The sequence below is a fragment of the Pteropus alecto genome, unplaced genomic scaffold (genome assembly GCF_000325575.1).
Source record: "Pteropus alecto unplaced genomic scaffold, ASM32557v1 scaffold110, whole genome shotgun sequence".
Taxonomy (NCBI): domain Eukaryota; kingdom Metazoa; phylum Chordata; class Mammalia; order Chiroptera; family Pteropodidae; genus Pteropus; species Pteropus alecto.
In genome coordinates this window covers 9816518-9841345 of record NW_006431920.1, presented here as the reverse complement: position 1 = coordinate 9841345, position 24828 = coordinate 9816518, and the positions used below count along the sequence as shown (strand labels likewise).

Below are 24828 nucleotides of genomic sequence, written 5' to 3'. Positions count from 1 at the left end.
GCAACGAGTACTAGGGAAAGCTTGGGGGGCAGTCCCCCACGTTCTTGGCAGAGACCCAGACTGAAGTAACCTTAAAAAAAGCAATTAAATCACCTTAAAAAAAAAAAAAACCCAGTAAAGAAAAATCAATACTAGGAGAAAGGGGAAGAGCAAGACTGGAGGTGGGAGAGGAAGTGCTGGAAGGGTCTAGACTGGAAGTCTAGCAGGGAGGGAGGTGTACAGGAGGGGGGCTGCCTGGAGGGAGGTCCGAGACTGGGTGCTATCTGCGGTCAGTCGACTCTGAGCGCTAACTCAGCAGCTGCTTTCCCTTTGGGATGCTGTCAGATGCAGCCCCTGACCCCAGGGGTCTTATCTTCCCAGCTTGGGGGAGCCAACTTGAGGGGAAGCCCAGCTACAGTGCCCGCCCCCCCCGCCCCCCAGGAAGCTACTTTGATGAGAGGCTGAGGACAGCCCCGGCAGAGTGTCATGCATGGCCAGGGGTGGGTGGGATTCATGCTGGGGTGGTCTGTGATGACAGGGCTGACTAGTCTTACAGCCCAGGTTGGGCAGAGTGGCTCCCTGGCCCCCAGGGGAGCCATCGCTGGGCCCTTCCTCTGGGGCCAGGCAGGGTCTGCAACCCGTGGGGCAGGCCCAGTGCAGGGGAGGGGCAGACGCCTCCGGGCAGGGGCAGCGGGCAGCGGGTGGACCTCAGGCTCTAATCCCCAGCAGCTGCCGTTCCCCTCAGATCGATTCCCTTCTCACTTTTTTTTCAGCTGCTGGTTCCGCGGCTCAGATCGATGGAGCCGCCTCCCCCCCGCCCCTCTGAGCTTCCTCTCCCTGCTGCTCATTAGCGCCCCGATTAATCAGCCCCCCCTTTCCTCTAGGGGACAAGCGCTTCCTCCCCCATGAGGGTTCATGCTCTCCCAGGGCACCCCAGAGAGCACAGGCTTCCCCCACCGTGACCCCCCCACCCTGGGGGCATCTCTTCCTGGCCTGCCACCAGGGGCTGTCCCTGCCTGTGATAACAGCCCACATGCTGGCTCCCCCCGCAGGACAGCAGCCACCCCAGGGCCACCCTGCCCACTCTGCATCTGTCTCTTCAGGCTTACACTCCCTGCCATCTAAGCCCTGCACGTTTCTACTCCCTCCAGTACCCCCATTTGGCATCTCTGCCCATTGGCCTCCACCTCCCTCAGCTTGTGGCTAGAAATTTGAGAAACATTTAGGGAAGCAGTGGCCACAGATGTGCACATCGGTCTGGGTGCCCCCTGTCACTCTCACACACACACACACACACACACACACACACACACACACACACTCCCTCCCTCCTTCCCTCCCTCCCTGATGCTCCCTGTCACTCTCTCACACACACACACACACACACACACACACACACACACACACAAAGAGTTTGGGGGTGGGGCAAAGTGGTGGAGGGGTGGCCGGCATGGGGGGCAGGGGTGGGGTATGGTAGGTGTGGAAATCAGGAGCAAAGCTCTAAGTGAAGCCAAGAATCTTGGTGGCCTCGCCATTGTCCCCTCATCTGTCTATCCTGCCTTCCTCTGCCCCCGCCCCCCCCCATTCAAACAAGTGGCTCTCCTAAGGAGTTTCTGGAAGCCGCTGTGAGTCGGGTAGTGGGGTCAGGTGGTGGCTGGGTGCTGGAGTCAGGAATCAGGGAGGCCAGGAGCTGGACGATGGAGTTGGCTGACCCCTCCTGGGGCGTGGTCCAAAAGTGGCAGAATGAGCTGAGGACTCTGGGTGCAGCACTCTTCCCTGTGTGGCCTGGGAGTGGGACCATCTGAGGACCCCATGAGTGACTAGGGTATATATAGCAAGAGTTTGGGGGACAGCCCGACAAGATCTCAAGCAGAGACCGGGGATCCCTGTCCTGGGCTGGGGGCTGCCCCCTCCCCTGGCCTGGCTCCTGCTGCCCGTGCCGCCGGTGAAACGCTGTTGACATGTCCTGAATTATTAAGCACGGGGTGGGCTCCGGAGCACATGCTGAGCAGAGCGGCTGGGGCTGCACGGCGTGGCGGAGCCGCGCTGCTCCCTCGCTCACTCGCTCGCTCGCAGGGACACACGCAGGGGCTGACAGCTGTGCTGGTGCTGATAAGGGAAGCCACAAGGAGACGATCGAGGAGAGAGACAAGCGGCAGCAGAGGCAGCAGCGGCAGAGGCAGCACCAGGGCTGCGGAGCTGCTGGGAGTGGGAGTGACTCCCCCACCCCGGGCCCCCACCCTGTCCCTGTCCTCCTCCTGCTTGCCCTGAGTTTAGAAGAGCAGCCGCTGCCACCACCGCCACTCCGGAGGGCACCGGGGACTGCTGGCCAGGGAGGGACAGGGGCAGGGAGGCTCTGGCTAGTCCCAGCAGCGGGGGACAGATGCCGATCGAGATTGTGTGCAAAATCAAATTTGCAGAGGAGGATGCGAAACCCAAGGAGAAGGAGGCAGGGGATGAGCAGAGCCTCCTGGGGGCTGCAAGGGGGGCAGCAGCACCCAGGGACTTAGCCACCTTTGCCAGCACGAGCACTCTGCATGGGCTGGGCCGGGCCTGTGGCCCAGGCCCCCATGGACTTCGCAGAACCCTGTGGGCACTGGCCCTACTCACCTCGTTGGCTGCCTTCCTGTACCAGGCAGCAGGCCTGGCCCGGGGCTACCTGACCTGGCCTCACCTGGTGGTAATGGACCCCGCTGCCCCAGCCCCAGTGGCAGGCTTCCCGGCTGTCACCCTCTGCAACATCAACCGCTTCCGGCATTCGGCACTCAGCGACGCCGACATCTTCCACCTGGCCAATCTGACAGGGCTGCCCCCCAAAGACCGGGACGGGCACCGTGCCGCTGGCCTGCGCTACCCAGAGCCTGACATGGTAGACATCCTCAACCGCACTGGCCACCAGCTTGCCGACATGCTCAAGAGCTGCAACTTCAGTGGGCATCACTGCTCCGCCAGCAACTTCTCTGTGGTGAGTCCTGCCAGCTGGCCCGCCTGGCCTAGGGTGGCCAGAGGCTGGCGAGGGGTGGGGGATGGTGCATGGGGGCATCCTCAACACGGCTTCCCTTTCTTCCGCCACCAGAGGCTGGCTTCGCGTCGCCCCAAGCCTGGTGTTTCCCTCTGGCTCCCGAGCCGTGGAGCAGGGGACACTGAAGGGCTTACCCTGGCGCTGCCGCTGCTCCTCTTCTTGGCTCTGCTGCTGCTGCAGTGCCCAGGTCTGAGGCCGGGGGTCCTGGAGTGGGCCCAGCGGCCCCAAAGCTGGTCAGCTTGCGGGGAAGTAATACACCATGCCAAGGCTGGACCAAGTGACCCCACTTTTCTCTCGCTCTCTTTTTCTGCTGTAGCTACTGGATTCTTCTCCTCACCAAATGAGGGTGATGGGGAGAGGGTGTTTGGGGGGCTCCGGCAAGGGAGGAACTCAGACTGCCTCCTGGGGAGCTGGCCAGACTGGCAAGCTGGATCGATGATCTTCGTGTACACTGGGGGCCAGTGTCTCTTCTCTGTCTCTGTGTGTCTCTTACACACACCCCCTTTCACAGGCTCTCTCACACATCCCTCTTTCATGCTGCCCTTCTGGCTTCTCCCGCTTTCCAGTCCCTCCCTCTGTTTCCTGGTTCCTGCCGCTCCCTTGCCCGGCTCTGGCTCTGACACTGAGAATCACTCATTCACTCATGTGCATGGCTCGCCCTCACTGCTGCCCAGCACACATACACACATACACCCCTACTGCTCGGGGACACAGTTTCCTGCACACTCCCTGTCGCACACACTCAGTGTCTCTGCCACTACACTCACGTGCACACCTGCACACCCACACACCCAGAGAGCTACTCATCTTCATGCCCACATCCCAGCTCTTAGCTGCCGAGGACAGGGTCACGGTGTGGATGCCATCCCCTGCTGTGACACCCTGCCATCTCTCTCAACCCCTTCTCCCATGTGGGGCTTGCTGGCACCATCTCTCACATGTGTGAACACAGAGACACATGCTCTCGCTGGGAGCGGAGTGTCGGCTCGGACTGCCCTCCCAGGCACACCTCCCACAATCGGTGTGTGAGTGTGGGGAGTGTGCCTTGTATGCTGTCTGTCTGTCAGCTCTGTTCATGCGGTCACAGGGTATCTATTATTCCTGGTGCTCGAGATGCCTGTCCCCAGTCCGGTTTACTCCCAGCATTGTGTACATTTTCATGTGTGTCACCAGTGCCCAGCACATATGCAAATATGTGATGTGAACGTGGTGCCCGCGGCAGCCCAGCCTCCAGAGCCAGCCCCAGAGATGGGACTTTCCCTCCTCACAGTCCAGCGCCCCCTGCTCACTCACTCACTGCCTCAGCACGGCCAGGAAACATGCGGCCACCAGGCACCTTGCCTCACCACTCTTGCAGCCTCTGAGTCCTGCCACTGTTTTTTTTCTGTTTGTTTTGTTTTGTTTTGTTTTTTTGAGGGGAGATGGTTAGAAATGGAGGAAGGGACAGGAGGGAGAGGACTGTGCCAGGAGAGGAGTCAGGGGACGCTGACCTGTCGTCCGGCTACAAACGTTCTTTTAGGAAAAAAAATCACCGCTGCCAAAGCCAGGGTGGTGAGAGTTCCCCCTAAAAGACGTGGGGTACGGAGACTCAACGTGGCCTCTTGGAGGCTTGGGGCTCTTCTGCTTAGCACCCTCACCCCTCTGAATTGGTGGAGCCCAGTCTTAGCAGGTGCCGTTGGGCAGAAATCAATGGGGGCTTTGTGTCCCTGAGCAGGAGTTTATGTCCCGGCCCCGGCTGGGGGTGGAAAGGGAAGGGGAAGAGTGACGAAAGCTCAGTGGGAGGGCAGGGGAGGGAGAGATGGAAGGCCCAGGGAACCAGGTGAGGGCGGAAGGGTTTCCCGCCTGGGCTCCGGGATGGGAGGACACGCTGGGAATATGGGAACAGGGAGTCCCCTGACCAAGGCTGGCGAGTCCCTCTGAATCCTGGGGATGCCCCAGCAGGGATAAAGGTGGATCCCACAGGCCCTTTCGTGCACGGCACTGGAGAGAGGAGGACAGCACAAGACTGTGGGCCTCAGCTCCGGGGCTGTGGCAGGACGGTGAGGGGCAGAGGGGCAGAGCGAGCATTGAGGAACAGGAATTTCCCTTTGGATCCTGCTCTCCCTGTCCCCTGCCCAGCCTCGACCCCATAGCCTTCGGCCTGTACCCTACTCTCATCTGCTGAGTGTAACTGAGTGTTGGATCTGGCATTTTAGGGCTGAGACTGCTGCAAATTCTCAAGGTCTAGGATTATGGGTTGGGATGGGGGCCCATGATCCGTAGCAATGGGCAAAATGGAGTGTATTGTGGGGGAAAAATGGGAGAAGAGGTATGAAGACGAAGACATAGGGTCTCTGATGAGGACACGAGGTCCATGATGAACTCTGTGGTGAGAACATGGGGCCATGATAGGGGTTTGGGACCTCTGGTGGAGAGATGGGTGCCGGGACCAGTGGGTGGAGAACCCGCGAGGGTGTGGGTGGTGAAATGGTCAGTGACAGAGAATGGCTTTGAGTAAGGGGCTGTTGTGTATTTTCCGTTTCTTTCCCTGTTTCCTCCTTTCTACTCCCCACTCTGCTGTGACCTTTCCTCTGGAATCCAAGTTAATAAATGTCACATTTTCCAGCCTATTTTTACTCCGGGTAATGTGCCCTCCCCCAGTCCCCTAAGCTGCTTCTCTTGCTTCTGTTACCACTGTGATTGCTCCCCGCCCCCCTACCCCACGCTCCCTGATATCCCCTCACTGACTCCCAATCAGTCACTCACTCAATCAGTCAACATGGCGCCTGCCATGCGCCAGGCTCCCTGCCAGGTGCTGCGGGAGGAAAAACAAAGAAGAGAAGCCCTAGTCCCTAATCCCTGTCCTCAAGCAGCCTATAGTCTCATGACGGAGTGGGGACAGGAACACGCAAAAGCTTACCCAACGATGCAAGAATTAACCAGCTGCGTAAGTCATGTGGTTTTGTGTGGTGCCAGGATTAACTGCTAAACTAGGTACATGGATAGTAAGAGCCTGGGTTCAGGGAGGGAGGACACTCTGGGCTGAAGAGAGCTGGGAAGGCTTAGGGGATGAGCCAGGCTGGGTTAGACAAGATTTGGAGAGAGGGCTCCTGGGTTGTGAGGATGCTCTCGCCTCTCCACCCCTGCTCCCCTCCACCTAGCCCACCCAGCTCTTCTCTCCTTTCCCCCTACTCACCCAGTCTCATGCCAACCTCCTACCTTCATCACTACCTGTATGTCCTCCCCTTCCTCCCAGTTTCCTCCTACCACCTGCTCCTCTGCCCCAGGGCTCCAAGCCCCATCTAGACTTTCCCCATTGCAGCTTGCTATCAGCCTGCCCACTTACTAGAAGGCAGAAATTACTCTTTCTCCCTAGGCTTCATTTCTTTAGCTCTGTAAATTGCAAAGGTGGCTCTAAAATTTAGCATCTCTTCTCGGCTGGGGACTTATATGGTGGGGCGGCCAAGTGTGTAGGTTCTGGAGCCAGACCATGTGGATTTGAACCCTGGCTTGACCCTTTCAGCTGTGTGCCCTTGGAGAAGTCAAAAAGCTTCCATAAGCATCAGTTTCCATAGTTATTAAATAGAATATTAGAACTTAAACATCTAGGTGGTTGTGAGGATTAAAGAGATGGCTTAGCACACTGCCCGGCATGCGTATAGTGTGCACTCTGGAAGTGTCAGCTGTTATAATGCCGCCACCCCAACTCCTGGCTCCCTTTGACCTGACCGTTCCCAGCATCACCTGCTGTTTTCTGACCCAGGTGCCAGCACCTTCGTCACCCTCCATCGCCCAGCCTTTCCCCTTTCTAGACCCTCAGCCTCACACTCTTCCCTTCCCCTATTACAGTGTCCCCATGCTATCCAACCCTCCCAAATATTCATGCACACATGCACAGGTGCAGGAGTGTGCACACACATGAGCCATCAGTGCTATCCCACAGAACATTCTGTGATAATGGAAATGTTTTGTATCCGTGCTGCCCCACATGGTGGTAACTAGCCACAATGGCTACTGAGCATCGGAAATGTGATTAGTATGACAGAGAAAAAGGAATGTTCAATTCAAATGGCCGCACATGGCTAGTGGCTGCTGTATTGAACAGTACAGCTCTGGTCCTATGCAAGAGGCTCAGACCACCAGACTGGGTGAGGCTAGGAACTCCAACTGGTATCAAAGGATATAAGGCAATGCCGTGTGCTGGGATCGGAAGCCCAGCATCTGATCTCTGAGCTGAGGTTTCAGCTGAGGAGAGGGCCTGTGTTTGGGGACATCAAGGTGTCCGGAAACACCACACGAGCAATACACCTTTCTTTCCAGGTACAGGACATGACCTTGGTCTTTTCCGTTCTATTGTCTTGGAAATTGAGGCATGGGGGAGATGGAGAAACCTTGAGGAGGCAGGGATAAGACCCTACCCTTCTCTGTGGGATCTTCCCGGGTCCAAGCAGCCCCTGGAGGGGCGGGTGGCCAGGGACCTGTGGGCGCTTCACTGTCTCTATTCTCTCTCAGCTCTGAGTTCCCTCCCCCTCCCAACCCTCCTTCCACACATGCTGGTGACTGCCGCGACTATTAATCACTCGCCCTGTTCTCTTCCTCTCTACTAATCAGGCACAATTAGACAAGGCCTCTTCCAGCTGGGCAGTCCCCCTCCCTGCCCTTCTCCCTCCTCTCCTAGCCCCACCTCAGCTGCCACCCAGGACAGCTCTGAGGCAAGGAGAGCAGCATGTAGGCCCTCTATCCACCTCCGGCGCCCCTAGCCCCCAATTCGAGACCCCTAGCAATCCCCTGCCTCTGGCCCAGCTTCCTCCTGAGCCCCTGTTCCCTCCTCTGGCACGGTCAGGCCAATATTGATAGTCTCTGCTCCCATCCCTGATTGTGCCAGGGGCCACGTCATGCACATCTCAACTCCATACCTTTGCCACTGGCTCCAAAGGCCTGAGGGCAGCCCCTCTCCTCCTTGACTCCGTAAGGGAGGGGGCTCCCACTGGGGTTGGTCCAGGGCTTTTACCACCAGATGAACTTACCTCTGACCACCCCCACACCTCTGTCCCGTGTGGTCCCACGTTCTCCCGAGGCATGAACCTCGAGAACATTTTATTCAATACCTAGTTTGGGCTTGGTCCTGCCTTCAGGAGCCAGGCAGGTCAAGTTCGGGAGGGGACACAGTAGGGAAGGGGTGGGGGCGTTGAGGAGAACCCAAGGGGGCTTATCCTTGAAGGGAGCAGCCCCAGCTAACTGTTGCCCTATGATTGGGGACGCCCAGTGTTGGCGGTGGAGGGGGTGGGGTAGATCTTCCAATTTCTCCAGAGAAGCCCTAAACCTTGATCATTTTAATAAATTTTTTTTTCTATTTAAAAATAATATTCTGAGGGCTACCCACAACTCAAAGATTGCAGAAACCCGGTGTGCTTGTCCTCGCCTTCTGCCCGCCCACCGGCTGCTGCCCCTCAGGCCCTCCTGGAGGGGGCGCTCTCAACCTGGCTGCTTCCCATTGGCCAGTGGAGTTGGCAGAGTGGGGTTTGAGCGGTGTTGGCTCCGCAGCCAAGGGCGGTAGCTGTTACTGTTACAGAGGGCTGGTCTGCAAGGGCAGCAGGAGATGCCATGAGGGACATGCCCCACCCGGCCGCACTCAACAGCCCTGTGGCCTCTTCATTAATCAGGAATCAGCCCCGAACTGGGCTCATTATCAGCTCGGCTTCTCCAGCGCTGCCGGAAGATGTTGATTAGCATTTGAAGAAATGGCCCCCACGTCCCCTTCTGGTCCTCCCTCTTTCTTCCCTACCCATGCTCCTTCCTGGACCCCCACCCTTGCCCTTCTGCTTCCCAGAGGAATCTGCTCCCTCTCGTGGCTGGTGACAGGGCTGCCAGTTGGGGGGAGGGGGGAAGGGCAAGATGGATCAGGCATGGGGGACAGAGAGGGCCGAGCCCCAGGTTGTGGCCCCTGGGCTGAGGAGGAGTGAATGCTGGGTGCAGGCTGAGGGTGGCCTAGGAGAGATGGACAGCCACCCTGGAGGAGGGGAGGAGAGGGCGGCCTCAGGCTGGTGAGTTGTCAGTGTTTCCTTGCCCTTCCAGGCTCTCCCTGGCAATGCCACCTCCTTAAAGCAGCTGGGCAGAGGGGGTGGGGACAACCAGAACCGTGGACAGGAGGCTCGAGGGTGGTTTCTGGGGTAATTTTATTTTATTTTATTTTTTGCAAATCATGGTGCAGGCTTAGGGTCTTGGAACCATCCCAGGTAAATGGGGGTGGGAAGGCAGGAGGGGGACAGAGACCCCCGGGGAGAGACAGGAGGGTTCAGAGTGTTGTGTTTTCCTGAAGCGGGAGAGAGTGTCTGCCCTTCTTGCCCTGGCTCCCAGGCCGGGGGCGGGGCGAGGGGGGGGGCTGGCAGCGCTGGAAATCCAACCCACCTCCCCAAATGTCCACCATGCCCTTGGGACACCCGTTTTGGGTTGGAGGGGGAGCCGTTCCAGAGAGACAGGCATCGGCTGCAGCAGCCGAGGCAGCAGCGAGAGTTCAGAGAGGAGCCACGGGATGATTAAGGGGAAATGGAGGATTGATTTAGGAGGAAAGATTAAAGGAGCTAAATCCGTGGCGCTTGGCTCAGCGGTGACTAAGCGTGGACAGGATAATAGCTTACAAATGTGTGAAAGGTGTAAATACCAAACGGGGGGAGGGGAGGCGGCCGGGGGGCCGGGGGAGCAGGGAGCGGGGCTGGGCAGCCCCCAGGAGGGCTGGAGACCCCTGGGCGACTGCCCCATACGGCTGGCCCCTCTCCAGTGGAGGTGCGAGGAGAGGGAAACGGGGTATTGGAGAACCCCAGGTTCCGAGCAGGGATTCCGTTTCTGGGGCGCAGCTTCGCGGGCCTGGTGCTTCCCTCCAAGTCCCACTCTCGCGCCGCTGGGCACCCGAGGTCGCGGGTTCAAATCCCACGCGAATCCCTCAGCGCACCAGGCCTTTCCCGCTGCTCCCGGGCCCGCCAGTCGGCGTCGGTTCTGCAGCCCTCTGCCCGGCCCCCGCCTCGCCGTCCAGGCTCGCGCCCCCTCGCCCCTCCTTGGCCGGGAGGGCGGCGGGCAGCAGTGGCTCCCTCCGCGGTGGAAGCCTCTGGCGCCGCTGTGTGCGGAGGTCACTTTGCCGAGCAGCCGGGAGCCGAGGGAATGCAAATGAGGCAAACCCGGGGAGGAGAGCGGAGGAGCCCGGAGGAGACGGGAGGGAGGGCGCTGGGGAGCGGTGATGGATGCCTGCCCCGCGGGAGGGAGGAGGGGGCGGCGAGCGCGCGAGGCGCAGGGTGCGGCCTTCTGGGTGCGAGTGGGCCCAGCCTGGACGCCGAGGTGCGCGTGCAGGACTGGGGGGCGACGGAGCCGGGAGCGGCGCAAACCCACCCACACGCCGTCGCCACCACCACCTTCTCGGTCTCGGAACCTGAACTCCGGTCCGGCAGTGGATGTGTGCTCCACTGTGTCAGCAAAACTCTTAGCGCATAACTTTGCATTGAGGGGCGGGAACGCCAGGAAGGACTTCGTTACGAATTAAAAATATTCCCGCCAGGAAAATTGACTTTCTAGGGTTTAAGGCCTAAGCGGTCGTTACCTGGGAATAGGTTTGGTGGTTTATCCGAGCCGTGGAGGCCCCGCGCTCTCCTCTCCGGTGCAAATGCGGCGCTCCCCTGGAATCACCGCCTTGGTCGGTGGCCCCAAGCTCCCCGGCTGCCAGCTCCAGCTCGGCCTCAGCTCGGAGTCACCCGGCTTTGACCCAGCTCCTATGCCTCTTCCACCACCCCTCACGCATTTACATCTGAACGAACCCTGCAGCCCATTTCCTCTTCCAGCCACAGCACTTCTACTTGGGGAGGAAGTCGCCCTGAAAAGCACTGGGGTGGCTGTGGAGGCGGAAGTTGGGGCGCTGTGTTGACTATGTGGTAGGGGAGGGGGCCAGGCCTGCTTGGGGTGTGGGTATTTTCACTCTGTCCGACTGTGCCCTTCCAGGGTGGGTGATTGGGCTCGCTCTGAGAAGCTTTAATCTCCAACCCAATCGAACCCCTGTTCCACCGTCAGACGACTTGCGCCAGTCTCCCCATCTTAGCAATTACGACTAGTAACGATCTGTCTATACCTGTGATTATTGGTTTTGTGTGACACCGCTGTACACCTGGCTCAGAGTGTAGGTGCTTAATGAACACTTTTCAAATGAACGAATGTCTCTGCAGACAGACAGCAACCCTCAGAGACTGTCTATTTGGTTCCCTGAATCATCCCCAGCACCAAGCACAGTACCTGACACACTGTACAGGCTCCAGGAGTCGTGTTGGACAAATAAGTGTTGTTTGATCACCTGCCATTTCTTGAGCACCTACTGTTTGTCAGTGCGGTGCCAGGTGTGTCTGATCGTAGAGTGCTCGTGAGCGCAGATTTCAACACCAGACTGCCTGGTCCCCTGTTCCGCCACATTATGTGACCCTGGTAGGCTCCTTACCTTCTCTGGGCCTCCTATCTTGTCTGTAAAATAGAGATGATACGAGACCTCTAGTTTAGGGTTTTTGTGAGGATTAAGGAGTTATTTATATATAGTGCTTAGGACTGTGCTTGGCACAGAGGAAGCACTAAATAAATGTTAACTGTGGCTCTTATTTACGTAACACCTCATAACACCTCTGAAGGGTGCCTATTATTATTATTCTCATTTTACAGATGAGAAATGGAGGACCTGAGAGGTTAAATGACTGAATCTGTGTCACAGACAGTAAGGGGAGGGCCCAGATGTGAACCATATTGGGCTTCCTGGCCTGTGACCTCTGTACCGCTTCCCATCTGGAGGGAGAGCCCTATCCCAGAGTATGGAGATTTCACTCTGGCAGAGCTCCGTCCTCTCCAAAGCACCGTCTCTTCCAAATTGCCAAGAGAGCCTTTACCAAAGTGTGTGAGGCCTTGTGCCAGTGCGCCCAGTGGGAATCCAAGATCAAAACGGGCTCCCCGCCTTTCTTGAGCACCTCCTAGGCATCTGATTCTCATGACTAGCCTTAGGAGGAAGAGCCCTTCTGCGAATGAGCAATCCAAGGCTTAGGTTAAATCACACACCCACCGTTGTTTGTCCAAAGTTAGTGGCAGAGCCAGGATTTGAACCCTGTTCTGTCAGGCTCCAAAATATGTGCCCTTTCCCCGTGTCATGAAGCTTATGTGGATCTATTTCCAGCACCACATCCAATGGTCAGTCTCTGCCCTGGCTTGATTCTTATTGGACTCTACAGCACTATTATTACTAATATTGAGTCCTCATGTATGATTTCACTTTGCAAATGGCTTTCATACTTTGTCTCTTTTGAGACAATCAAACTGTGAAATAAGTCAGGCAGGAATTTCTATCTCCACTTGACAGAGGAGGAAACTGAGGTTCAGAGAAGTCAAAAAATCACTTTACTAACCAAGGTTACACAGGCCGTCAGTGGCAGAGCTGGAGCTGGAACCAGTGTCTCTTGACTCCCAGAGGTGACTGAGGTTAATAGGTCACCTCTGGGGAAGGGAGACTGGGTCCTCATTCAAAATTTGCCCCTTTTTTTACTGAGTGCCCTTAGATATGCACCTTGCCATCTCTAGCCTTGTGTTTTGGCCTTTGTACAGAGAGAGTTTGAACTGAGTCACCTCCAGCACAGACACTTCAGGCTTTCTGAGTTGGTGTCATCTTCCTTCCTTTGCCCAGGGCAAGGATAGAAAGGAGAAGCCTTTGAACCTGGATACTTCGGCCACCCCTGCAGAAAGCTGGGCTGGGAGCTGTCTGCCCCTGGGGTGCTAGTCACAGTCCAGGGTGTATGAAGATCACCCTCTTCCACTGGTCCAATCTGGACCCCAGGGCACTGCAGGGTTAAGGGTTGTTGATCCCAGGAGCCTAAGTGAGAGGTATGGGGCTGGACTGCAGCAGGGGAGGGCTGATGGAATTTGGAAGAATGAAGCTGCCATGGAAAAGTGAGGGGAGAGGTGCCAGGGCCTTGGCAGAGGCAGGGTGCCCAGAAGGCAGTGGAGATAAAGCCCAGGCCGCAGATTAGCTACGGGATTAGCCCAGCCTCTGGCTGCTCCTGGTGGCTCCTTATCTCTTGGAGGTGGGGGAATCGGGGGCTCCCTCACAGCTCTGAGCCCAGGACCTGCTAATTGCCTGTTAACCCCGTGGGCTCTGTGACTGTAGGGAGGATGAGAGGTGGGGAGGAGTTGGGGGGACTGCAAGCTGAGCCAGTCAGGAGAAATGGGAGCTGTGGTTAGATGTAATTCAAGGGACTGAGAAAAGCCATTGCTCAGATCTCTCTCAACCCCTGATCATTGTCTGGAGCAGACCTGGAGGAAGTGGAGGGAGGAGGGGAGAGCTCCAGAGGAAGGGTTCCTGGCTGGGAGACGGGGTTGGCCTCAGGCCCGGGGGAAAGTCTAGGAGGAAGACAAGAGACAGAGACTGGACAGCTAGATTAAGGGATAGACAGAAAGGAAAGCAAACAGGATGGAGATGCAGATGGCTAAGGAATAGAAAGGTTGGGGGGCAGCCAGGCCTGTGGGAGGGAAAGAAAGAGGCCATGGGGATGGACAGGCAGACAGAGGGCAAGGGACAAAGAAACAGAGGCCAGATGGATAATTGATCAGAAGCTGAGGACAGACAACCCGGGAAAGAGAGCTCCAGAGGAAGGGTTCCTGGCTGGGAGACGGGGTTGGCCTCAGGCCCGGGGGAAAGTCTAGGAGGAAGACAAGAGACAGAGACTGGACAGCTAGATTAAGGGATAGACAGAAAGGAAAGCAAACAGGATGGAGATGCAGATGGCTAAGGAATAGAAAGGTTGGGGGGGCAGCCAGGCCTGTGGGAGGGAAAGAAAGAGGCCATGGGGATGGACAGGCAGACGGAGGGCAAGGGACAAAGAAACAGAGGCCAGATGGATAATTGATCAGAAGCTGAGGACAGACAAGCCAGGAAGATAGGGAAGGATTTGAGAGACAGACTGAGATCAGGGAACAGAGCCTAGGGAGACAGACCGACCCTGGGCAGGGCCAGGCTGACACTGAAGGAGAGGTGGTCAGAGAGAGACAGGCAGAGGCTGGCCCGAAGGAAGGCGCTGGAGGACTCCGAGGATCTGCATGCAGTTCGGACAGATTTTCATCCAGAAGCTGCCCAGCCTAGGTCCAGAAGGGCTCTGGGAGGCCACATGCTTAGCTTAGGGCAGGAGGGTGGACCTGGGAGCTAAGGCAGAAAACAAGGGAGGGCCAAGAAGGGGGAGGGCCAGACTGAAGGAGGAGGTGGGTCTGAGATGGGGGCAGGGTCCAGAGGCTGAGAGCTGGTGGTGGGTGATCTGGAAATAGCCCCTCGACCCATCAGGGCACATCCTGGCCTGGAACCTGCCCCTTTCCATAGCTGAGCCCTGGAGTCTCAACTGCTGTACACACACCCTCCTTCCGGGCCAGTCCATGGGGAGAGAGCAATGGACAGGCAGTGGGACCTTGTGGCTGAGCAGCCGTGCCGTCTCCATGGAAGAGGCTATGGGCTGTGCCGCTACAAGAGTTCTGCCACTTAGGAGCCGGCGGCTCCACCCGCCGCTGCCTGCCTGGCCCAGGGACCATCTCCGGAGCAACACTCTGCTCTGCCCAGCAGTTGGGCCTTAATGGGGTCATGCAGGTGGCCTAGCTCTGCCAGTCTGGCCTGTCCACTCCCCACAGAGTATATCTATCAGACCCAGAGTCTTTCTACCTATCTTCCTTTGTCAACCCTCCCCTCTTCACAGCCACCTTTAAGGCAGGGGTGCCAGATAACTACTCCCCTCCAAAGCCATTGGAGCCAAAGCCTTCCCCACTGGCTTGGCCCTGCACAGAGCTGGGCTCAGTGTCATGCAGCCTGTCTATGTGTCCATGTGGGAGGTACTGGGTAGGGAGGCTGCCTCAACCCCGCCCAGGATCAGGAATCTACCTGTCATTCATTCACCGAATGCCCACCGGGTGTTTTATAAGCACCCACTCTGTTTGGGCATCGGACTCAGTTCTGCTTGAACCTCAGCTGTCATTTACTTGCTGTGTGTCCTTAGCCAAATCACTCTCCCTCTCTGCACTTCCTCATCATTAAACAGGGGCAACAATATTACCTCACGTGGTTGTCTAAGAGGCTCAAAGGAGAAAACAGATCAAAGGCATCTAGCACGGGACCTGGTACAAAGTGGGATGTGTTCAATAGTGTTCACTTTGTACTTCTTCCTCCACCTCATGCCTCCATCTGCAATTTGCAGTGGGCTCTGGGGTGCCGAGATGGTAAAGCGAGGCTCCTAACTTCAGAGAGTCCGTGGATAAAGCTGAGGAGTGGAGAAACTATGAGTTGCTGGCAGTCAGGGCTCTGCAGAGGAGGTACTGCATGCTGGGGGACACGAGTGAGCAGTTCACTACTTGGGTTCCCCACGCAGCCGTTGCCTTGTTTGGCCTCTCAACTGGAGCGTATGCTCAAAACTGGTTGCATCAGCAAAAGCTGATTCCAGCATCTTCTTGGCCTGAAATAGGAAGAGGGTGATGCTTTGAGATTTGGGGCAAATACTTATATATTCTCCCTGTCCGCCTTTCCCACACCAATGAGGACCCAGGAATCTTGCACCCAGCCTCCTTCAGCATTCTCCTCTCTCTGGTGACAAGATCCCCAGGGGCTTTGTGTGCATATCAAAGTTTGAGAAGCACTGATCTCGGAGACCTTGACAGATCAGCCCACCTCTCTGAGCCTCGGTTTCCTCGTCTGTAAGATCTAGGGTGTTTTGAGAGTGTAATTGGAAAGAACGTGTTAAGCATTTAACACGGTGCCTGGGGCAGAGAAAGTGCTCTGGAACCATCCGCGATGCCCACTCCTGCCCCACAGATGCACACACAGCAGGGAGTTGGCCAGGGGTGATACAGACAAGGTAAAGGACTGGAACCCAGAAGTTGATGAGGATGCAGAAGGATGAGGGGACGGATAGGTGAGGAAGTGAGAAATTGAGAGGTTGAGAAGTAGCAGATGTGGAGAAGAGAGAGGAAGATGTAGGGAGGAGTGGCGGGGAAGGAAAGGAGGGATAGGGGGAAAGGAGATGGGGGTTGGGTCGCACTCCTGTCTCATTGCGGCTGAATGGGGCCGAAACAGGAGCTGGGGCGTAGGGTAGGGCAGACTTGGTGGGGGGCTGGGCACCTTCCAGGAATAGGTTGTGTATTGCATCTAGATAAGTTCCATCTCTCCCACTGACTAGCCGTGTGACCTTGAGCAAGTCACATTACCTCTCTGAGCTGTGGTTTCCGATCTGTAATAATCTGGCTAATTCAACCTGCCTGATACCAGGGTTGCTGAGTGGACCAAATGGGGCTTCAGTAGATGTCGTCATGTTTTGAGATCTGTGTGGTGCTTGTTTTTGTTTTAGGAATCAGTATGAGAATCAGCAGGACGGTTAACCTAGCTAACCTAGCAAAGATGGAAGACTTCACCTTGCCCCACAAGGGTACCGCCAGCTCACCAGTTTTTAGAACTCCTCACTCCCGCTGCCTTCGACCCAGCTCCTCCCCCACCTACACCCGACCTCTGAAGCTAGGCATTTAGGATCTCTTTTCCCTAACATGCCTCACACCTTTTCTCCCAGCTTTTACCATTGTGAAAATGTTCCCAAGGAGAGGCAAGGAGGAGCCAGAGAGAGTGATTGAGTGCGCTGACCCCTTGCCCCAAGGGAGGGTGCTGCCTGTGATGGGTTTGACCCTGGGGCTTGTCTCTGTGGGGTGAGCCTGGCAGGGGGAAACTTGCATCCGCCTCTCCGTCAGCCTCCTCCCCACCCCAGCTGCCGCGCTAATCCCCACCGCAGCGACGACCCTGGCCTGAGCCTCCATCCCCGGGGCGCCAACGCCATCTGGTGGTCATGTCGGAGAACTCTCTGCAGAGGAAAAAGGAGATGGGTTTCGTTCAGCGCTGCAGTGACTGCTTATTAAAGCGTCCTTTTGGCAGCCCGGCATTGAGCCAGGTGCTGGGACACCAGACAGGTTCACTGCTCCTGTGCACCATAAACTCTGTGGGAGGGGGAAGAAATGGACATTGAACAAGGAGACAAATAGATAAACAAGATAATCTCAGGTCTTGATAAGTACTTTGAACAAACTAAGAGACATGTTGATGTGTGGAGGGTGATGCTGTGAATATGTGCCATATACGAGTGTGTGTCTGAAGAAGGGACAATTAAGCTGAGACTTAACAGATGAGCAGCTGGCCATGCCAAGATGAGGGGAGGGGCATTCCAGGAGAGGTTGCTACATGAACAAAAGTGTGAAGAAGACAGGCCAGGAGTTTGAATTTGTCAGAAGTCTTGGAGTGGAGTGTCAGGAGAGGTAGGTGAGGGTCACATCACGTGGAGACTTGAAAGCTAGGGAAGGAGTCTGGCTTTATCTTCTAGGAAATGAAAATCCATTGCTGGGCTTAAAGCCTGCAGGCGACTTGATTGGAGCTATATATTTTAGAAGGAGCACTCTGGCCTACCATGTGAATGGCCTGGACGGAGAGGCAAGGATGGACTGAAGGGAGACCAATGGCCAGGTGGGAAACGATGGTGAAGGGGGGTACACGAGATAGAAGGAGAGTGGATGGATTCTAAATAGATTTCAAAAGTAGAATTGCCCGGCACAGCTGCTGGATTGGATGTGGGGAGTGGGAGAGAGAGAGGCAGGATTTAGGGATTCTGATGTGAGAGGCTCGGTAGATAGTGGGGCCCTTTACTCAGAGAAGAATGATGAGGAGACAGGACATCAAAAGTTCTGCTATTAATTTGTTAAACTGCTAATGCCTTTTAATCGTCTAAGGGAGGATGTCGGCAGAAGATAGAACGCACGTGAGAGACTGGGCTGTAGATTGACTGCTGGGATATGGGACAGGGCTGCCCAGGCAGGTCTGGTGGCCCCGGGGGGACAGGGAACCTAAAGCCGAAGGAGTCGTCTTAGTCCCTCCTTTCATCTCCCTTCCTCTTCTCTCTCACACTCCCCCACCCCAGGTCTATACTCGCTATGGGAAGTGTTATACCTTCAATGCAGATCCAAAGAGCTCCCTTCCCAGCCGGGTGGGGGGCATGGGCAGCGGCCTGGAGATCATGCTGGACATCCAGCAGGAGGAGTACCTGCCCATCTGGAGAGAGACAAGTATGCAGGCGGGAAAGGCCGACCTGGGGACTCTGGCCTGGGCTGTCTGCTTGGGATGGTTTTCCAAAGGTCCCCGTCTCCACTGTGCAGACGAGACGTCGTTTGAGGCTGGCATCCGGGTGCAGATCCACAGCCAAGAAGAGCCACCTTATATCCATCAGCTGGGCTTTGGCGTGTCCCCAGGCTTCCAGACCTTCGTGTCCTGCCAAGAACAGCGGGTGAACACCTCTAGCTGGGCAATGGGTTGGGCACGGGGCTGGACCTTCGGGCTCAGAGGGGATGTTGACCAGACTGGCCCTCTAAAGCTCATAGCCCGCCAGCCCACCCATGGACTTTGCTGGGGCTATGGGTGCTGGAGGACCGAGTGGGGCTCCTGGGCATGACACCATCATGCCCACCTCTGCAGCTGACCTATCTGCCCCAGCCCTGGGGCAACTGCCGGGCGGAGAGTGGGCTCAGGGAGCCTGAGCTTCAGGGCTACTCGGCCTACAGTGTGTCTGCCTGCCGGCTGCGCTGTGAAAAGGAGGCCGTGCTTCAACGCTGCCACTGCCGGATGGTGCACATGCCAGGTGGGCACCCCACTCCCCACCAGCACTCCGCGCTACCCTGCCAGGCTCCAGAACCTCCAGGGGCAGAGCACAGCTCATGTGCATGGGCAGGCGCATGTGTACAACACGCAACATGCATGTCTATACCCCTGTGAGTGTTTGAGAATTTATGCATGTGTTCACATGTGTATGGAATGCACACACATGTGTGTAATATGTATCTATGCATGCATGTGCTCATGACACTGCACTTATGGGGGTTGTGTGCATGTGCTTGAATACATGCATACAAATATGCACGCATACGTGTGTGCATGCAAGTGCGCGTGTTTGCATGCCTATGTGCATGCGTACATTTTCATGCTTATATGCATGAGCATGTATACATTCATGCCTGCACATGCATTTGCAAACATGCACATCTCGGGCATGTATACATGCATGTGCAGGCCCACATTTGAGAATGTGGTGGGGGAGAGAGGATGCAACCATAGACTCCAGGAATAATCTTCTCTCCTTTCAGGCAATGAGACCATCTGCCCGCCAAATATCTATATCGAGTGTGCTGACCACACACTAGGTTCGTGCTGCCTTTTCCCTTCCCTGCCTCTCCATCACCCTCCTCTTCACTCCTCTGTCTACCCTTCTCCTCACTGCCTTGGCTCTCCTCCTTCCTGTCTTTCCCTGGGGGGATCTTCCTGGGGGTTGAGCCTTACCCCATACCTCCAGGGGTCTGAGGACCTTTGAAGTAGGGTGCAGGTTGTCTCTCCGGGGAAGTGAAATGACTCCTCTCTTGCTGTGAGGAAAATGCATTGCTGGCTATCAGTGTGGGTAAGGCAAACCCCGTCTGTCCATAGGTCTTGCCTGATCTGTACATCATTCATTCATTCATTCATTCATACATTCATTCTACAGATGTTTACAACCTGCACTGCTGCTGGAGGTGAGAGTGGGAACAAGAGCCCTGCTCTTGTGGCGCTCGCTGCTGGGCAGGGCTATGGACAGGCATTATGATACAGCATGTCACTCCTTGGGTAGGGGAGCCCCAGGGATCCTACAAGGCCCCAGGGAGAGGCATGCAGCCCCATCTGGGAAGGCAGGGAGGATTCCTAGAGAACGTGACAGATTAGCTGAGACTTGAAGGGTGCGTAACAGTCACCCAGGTGAAAAGGGCGATATGTTTTAGGTGCTGGGAACAGCTCATGCTAAAGACCTTGTGACCAGAGAGAGCGTGTGTCTGGGGCACTGAAAGATGAGGGTGGCTGGAGGGCAGAGAGCAGAGGAGGGGCCGGGGGAGAGTAGAGGAGGCTCTGGGAAACCAACAATGGCTTAAGGCAAGGCAAGATTTTAGGAAGGAGACTCCGATTAGATGTGGAGAATGGATAGGTAGAGAGTGAGACTAGAAGTAGAATGACTGGTCAGAAGAGTATTGGAGTAATCCAGATGACGAGGCCAAACCCAACCCAAAGCCAGGGGACAGGAGAGTCTAGGTGATGCATTTGACAGAGCTCAGCTTCCTGAGCATAGAACAAGGCAGAGGAGAAGGAAGAGTGGATCCGAAGGGGAGAACAGAAAACACCCAGCATACTGAGCGTATAAATCCTGTTCATCCATTTGTTCTTCCATCCATCCATCATCCATCCATCCATCATCCATCCATCCATCCATCCATCCTCTCATCCACCTATTCATCCCAGCATCCTCCTCAAGTCCCTTGTGTGTCTGAGGTCTCATGCTGTCGATTAGCTCTGGCGGATGGGCTGTGCCCTCCCTCTGAGCCATGAGGACCTCCCTACGCCAGGGGGTTGGAGGACAGAGGGACAAGCCTGTGGGAGGGTGTCCAGCGGGGGGGGGGGGGGTTCTGCCTTTACCTGCTTCCTTGCATAGTCTGAAGCTGGTCCAAGAAGGGACCCCCAGCCAGTCTCCTCCAGGCAGTGCCAGGGCTGGCCAGTGAAAGCCCTCAGTACGGATGCGGCTGTCTTGGGACAGCCCCTCTGCCTTCTCCCTGCAGCTGGTGGGCCTCTGGGCCACCCGCCCCCCACTGCAGTTGGTGCCTCTGTGTTGCAGACTCCCTGGGTGGGGGCTCTGAGGGCCCGTGTTTCTGTCCTACCCCCTGCAACCTGACCCGCTACGGGAAAGAAATCTCCATGGTCAGGATCCCCAACAGGGGCTCAGCCCGGTACCTGGCCAGGAAGTACAACCGCAATGAGACCTACATACGGTATGTGTGTGCATGTGTGTGTGTGTGAGTGTGTGTTTGCGTGCGTGTGGTGGAGGCCACCCTCAGTAGGCTTGGTGCATGGTAGAGATGGGGAATAGACTGCATCTTTGTTAATAATGAGTCTTCTGCCAGGAATGCTTTTCATAATCCTTTTCTTCTAACTAATTCCTACCCATCCTCCAAGTCACATCCTGTGTCTCCACCTCCAGGGAAGTCCTTGTTGATCCAAACGCCTTTCATGTGAGCTCCCACAGCACCCTGTGTTTATCTCCATCATTGCACGTACCCATTGTTTTAGAACCCTCTGTCTGTGTGTCTTTCTCCCCTGGCAACCCGGGAGCCGTTAGATGCATGTTGAGTGAATGCTGTGCTGCGGGAGAAGAACTGGAAGGGCTGGGAGAGGAATAATGTGTGGCCTGCAGGATGGGCCGCACTGAGCCTTGGGTCTGATACTCTGCCGCCAATCTGCACATGCTGAGCATCCCCTGAGTGCCAGGCCCAGGGCTGTGTCCTGTGAGGACAGAGACGTTTACAACACAAAGCCTACAATTTGTGGATGAGCCCACGTGTGATGGTGTGGCACTGCTTCTCAGGCCCGAGGAGAGATGCACATGAATGGGGTGTGGGAAGCAGGGGAGGCGTGAGCTGGGCCTCTGAGGACCACAGATTTGGGTCTGTGAGAGGAAGAGAAGGGAGGAGAGAGGGGAGGCATCCCAGTGAGAGAACTGTGGAACGATGCGGAGACCGCCCTGAGGAGCAGGGGGACGAGAAAAAGCTAAGAAAGCCATTTGGATGAGCGGCACAGTGCATCCGATCGTGAGCAGTTTTGGAAGTCTGGAAGAGGAGTTTTGGAGAGGACTGTTGGGTAATAGGGAGCTACTGAAGATTCTAGAGAGGTATAGGGATGAGGCAACATGGACACTATTTGCTGCTTTAGACAAGGCAGGAATTTAGAGAAGGAGAGAATTCGTCAGGCCCAGGCCTTTCTGCTCTCGCAGGCCCTTTGCTGACCATCAAAGTGTGAAGCTAACATGTATCTGGGACTGCCTTTGGGAGTCTGAGGGCAGTCACCAGCTTCTCCGTGCAGGGGCTCTCAGATCAGGATCTGCTGGACCTGAGACGTCCCTGCCAGCTGCCTCCCGAGGAAGTTCACTCCACATGGATACCCTGCTTCCTGTCTCCACAGGGAGAACTTCCTGGTCCTAGATGTCTTTTTTGAAGCCCTGACCTCTGAGGCCATGGAGCAGCGAGCAGCCTACGGCCTTTCAGCCCTGCTGGGTGAGACCTGGCCCAGACTCCATGGGGGTGGATCAGCTCACCCTGCTCCCTATGACCCTGCTCTTGTGATCCCTAGGAGACCTTGGGGGACAGATGGGCCTATTCATCGGAGCCAGCATCCTTACGCTGCTGGAGATCCTCGACTACATTTATGAGGCAAGGGAAGGGGGCCTCGCGGGGGCCCCCCAGACGGCGAGTGTAGGATGTGAGAAGGAGCTGTGGGAAAAGCAGAGGGTCAGGGCAGGCTTCCTGGTGGAGCTGTTCTGGCTAGAAAGTCAAGCTCTGGGTTCTTTGTCAGGGTACCCTGATCGGCTAGCCACCAGAAGGCCTAAGGGTGCTGAGGAGTCAGAAGGGAAAGGGTGAGGAGAATCCAGGAGTCCTGGTGGGGGTTCACTGGGCAGCAAGTCCTATAAAGTGGGCCTAGCGAGGCCACCCTTCTTTACCAAGATTCCTGAGCCCACTGCTCTTCCCCACCCTGAACCCCAAGGTGTCCTGGGACCGACTGAAGAAGGTGTGGCGTCGTCCCAAGACCCCGCTACGGACCTCCACTGGGGGCATCTCCACTTTGGGGCTGCAGGAGCTGAAGGAGCAGGTGAGGGTGAGCCCTACAGAATATGCAGCCAGCACTTTCTCCCAGGACTGAGTACCCACCATGAGTTCTGTACCCGCCTGCTGGAGGGGTTCCTGGGCTCCCTTGGAGTCTCTGTCCCAGGGGACAAGAAAAGCCTGGCTGTATGAGGCATGGGGCATGGCTTAAACTCTCCCTCTTCACCTTGCAGAGTCCCTGCCCAAGCCGGGGCCGGGCTGAAGGTGGGGGAGCCAGCAGCCTGCTCCCCAACCACCACCAGCCTCATGGCCCCCCAGGAGGCCTCTTCGAAGACTTCGCTTGCTAGAATGGTGCTGCATCTGAAAGGATCCAGGAGTTTGGGACCCCTCCCCAATCTCCAACATAGCATCCTCCTGCTCCTGGGACAGAAGGCCTGGGGGCAGCCCAAGGCTGAGGGGTGAGGGCGCTGCTCACTGGGAGGATGGAGACTCAGTTCCTGTTCTCACCAACTCGGGCACCAGCTGCTTTGCACAAGGGCCCTTCTTGTCCACACCCCCTGCCCCAATGCTGGTGCCCAGCGAGGGCTGGAGAGTATGCCATGGGCCCTGGTGGAGGGGAGAAGAAGGGAGAAGAGAGGGAGGTAGAGGAGTGGCCCACCCCAGCAGGGGTGGAATCCTCTGTACATTTGTATATATTTAGGGAGGACGGGGTGGGGGTGGGGGTACAGATATAGAAGGTGGGTGGGGTTACGGGGGTAGATGATTCAGGGGCAGCCAGGGGCCTGGCCCTAGGGTATCAGTAGAAGAGGCTGGGCTCCCAGGAGTCAGGACTGCTGGGCTGCTCCTACTTTCTGCCCTTCTCTGGGCCCAGTTCCCCTTTTGGCGGGGGGAGCGGGTGGCCCAGCAGGCCTGGCCCCATCCCCATTCCCCCTGCCCCACCCCCACTCCAAGTCCCCTCCACAGGGAGCAGGCAGACCTTTCAGACCCTGGCTGAGTTTGGGGGTGGGGAAGGAAGCCTTCTCAGGCCTCTTTGCTTCCAGTCTGGTTTTATAAAGTGCTGATGAAATTAGGAATAAAGCAGCATAAAGAATTCTCTGTGTGTATGTGTGACTGAGCTGGGAGCTGGGGCTGGGCTAGGCATATGCATGACTTGGTCCCTGGGAAAAGGAAATCCAGGCCCAGCCAGGACAGGGAGCCTCCATCCTCATCACCAGTGCTCCCTGCCCCCATGTCTACCTCTCAAAAACTCAGAAAAACCAGTCCACATTCAGCCAGTTTATTAAAGGCAGGGAGCTTCATCAGGGGTCCAGAAGGGAGAAGCTGGGAGACGCCCCACCCTCCTCTCAGCTCCCCCCTTCACCAACTACTCATCTACAGCCCAGCCCCCAGGATTCAGACCCTAGAGGCAGGGCTGGCGTCAGGCAGACTTCACTGTATAAATACTGAGGCCACAGCTTGAAACAGCAGCGTCGGGGGGGAGGGGGAAGACAAGAAAACTGGGTTTGGAGCAGGAAGGGGTGGCTCTGAGGGCACCTCCCCCAGGGCTTGTCCTGAGCCTGAGGACCCACAAAGCCAGGGAGAGGGGGCCAGTGGGCTACCCTGGAGTCTGGGGCTGTGGCCAGCCCTGTCCAGAGAGGCTGGCTGGTGGCTCTAGGTGGTTGAAGGAGAAGCGCCACTAGGCCAGGGGTCTGGGGTGCAGGTCTGAGTCAGGTGCTGTTGCCCTGCTCCTGCTCAAAGAGCAGCATGGCGAGCTGGGTGCGGGAGCCCAGGCCCTCCAGGGCACTCTGGCGACAGCGATGGTACAGGTCCTCGCTGAGCCGCGCGCTGCAGGTCTGGGCCCGGTAGCGCTGCAGCAGCGCCGGCTCCACTGCCCGCAGCACGTGCAGGCCCGAGAAGCGCAGGAACAGCTCATACACATCCAAGCTCTCCAGGAGCTCCTCCTCCTGCTCCGAGGCAGCCGCGAGCCGCCCGCGGGCTGCCACGTAGTCGGAGTTGTAGAAGCAGGCCTCGCTGGCTGCCTGGCGATCAAAGCGGCCAGTGTCTCGGCCCAGTTCCGGGGGCCCCGGGCCCTGTGGTGGGGCCACGACTGGGTGGAAAGCCTGGAAGTGCATGGGAAAGAAGGCCTG

The 24828-nt window shown here is 56.8% G+C and overlaps 2 protein-coding genes across 2 annotated transcripts in view; one reads left to right on the top strand and one right to left on the bottom strand.

Annotated features, from left to right (window-relative positions):
• The first annotated feature begins 1980 nt into the window (after positions 1 to 1980).
• Positions 1981 to 23049, top strand: ASIC4 (acid sensing ion channel subunit family member 4). The gene is given in 12 exon segments (XM_025043268.1): positions 1981 to 2023; positions 2026 to 2318; positions 2321 to 2944; positions 17965 to 18109; positions 18200 to 18327; positions 18516 to 18678; positions 19181 to 19237; positions 20725 to 20878; positions 22065 to 22156; positions 22233 to 22312; positions 22644 to 22748; positions 22936 to 23049. Coding segments are annotated over 12 exon segments (1998 nt in total).
• A 913-nt stretch (positions 23050 to 23962) lies between these two features.
• CHPF (chondroitin polymerizing factor) overlaps positions 23963 to 24828 on the bottom strand; it is a 4637-nt gene continuing 3771 nt past the window's right edge. Inside the window, 1 exon segment of the mRNA XM_025043267.1 lies at positions 23963 to 24828. This exon segment is cut by the window's right edge and continues 51 nt beyond it. Coding sequence (XP_024899035.1) covers positions 24409 to 24828 — 420 coding nt within the window. The 3' untranslated portion in view covers positions 23963 to 24408.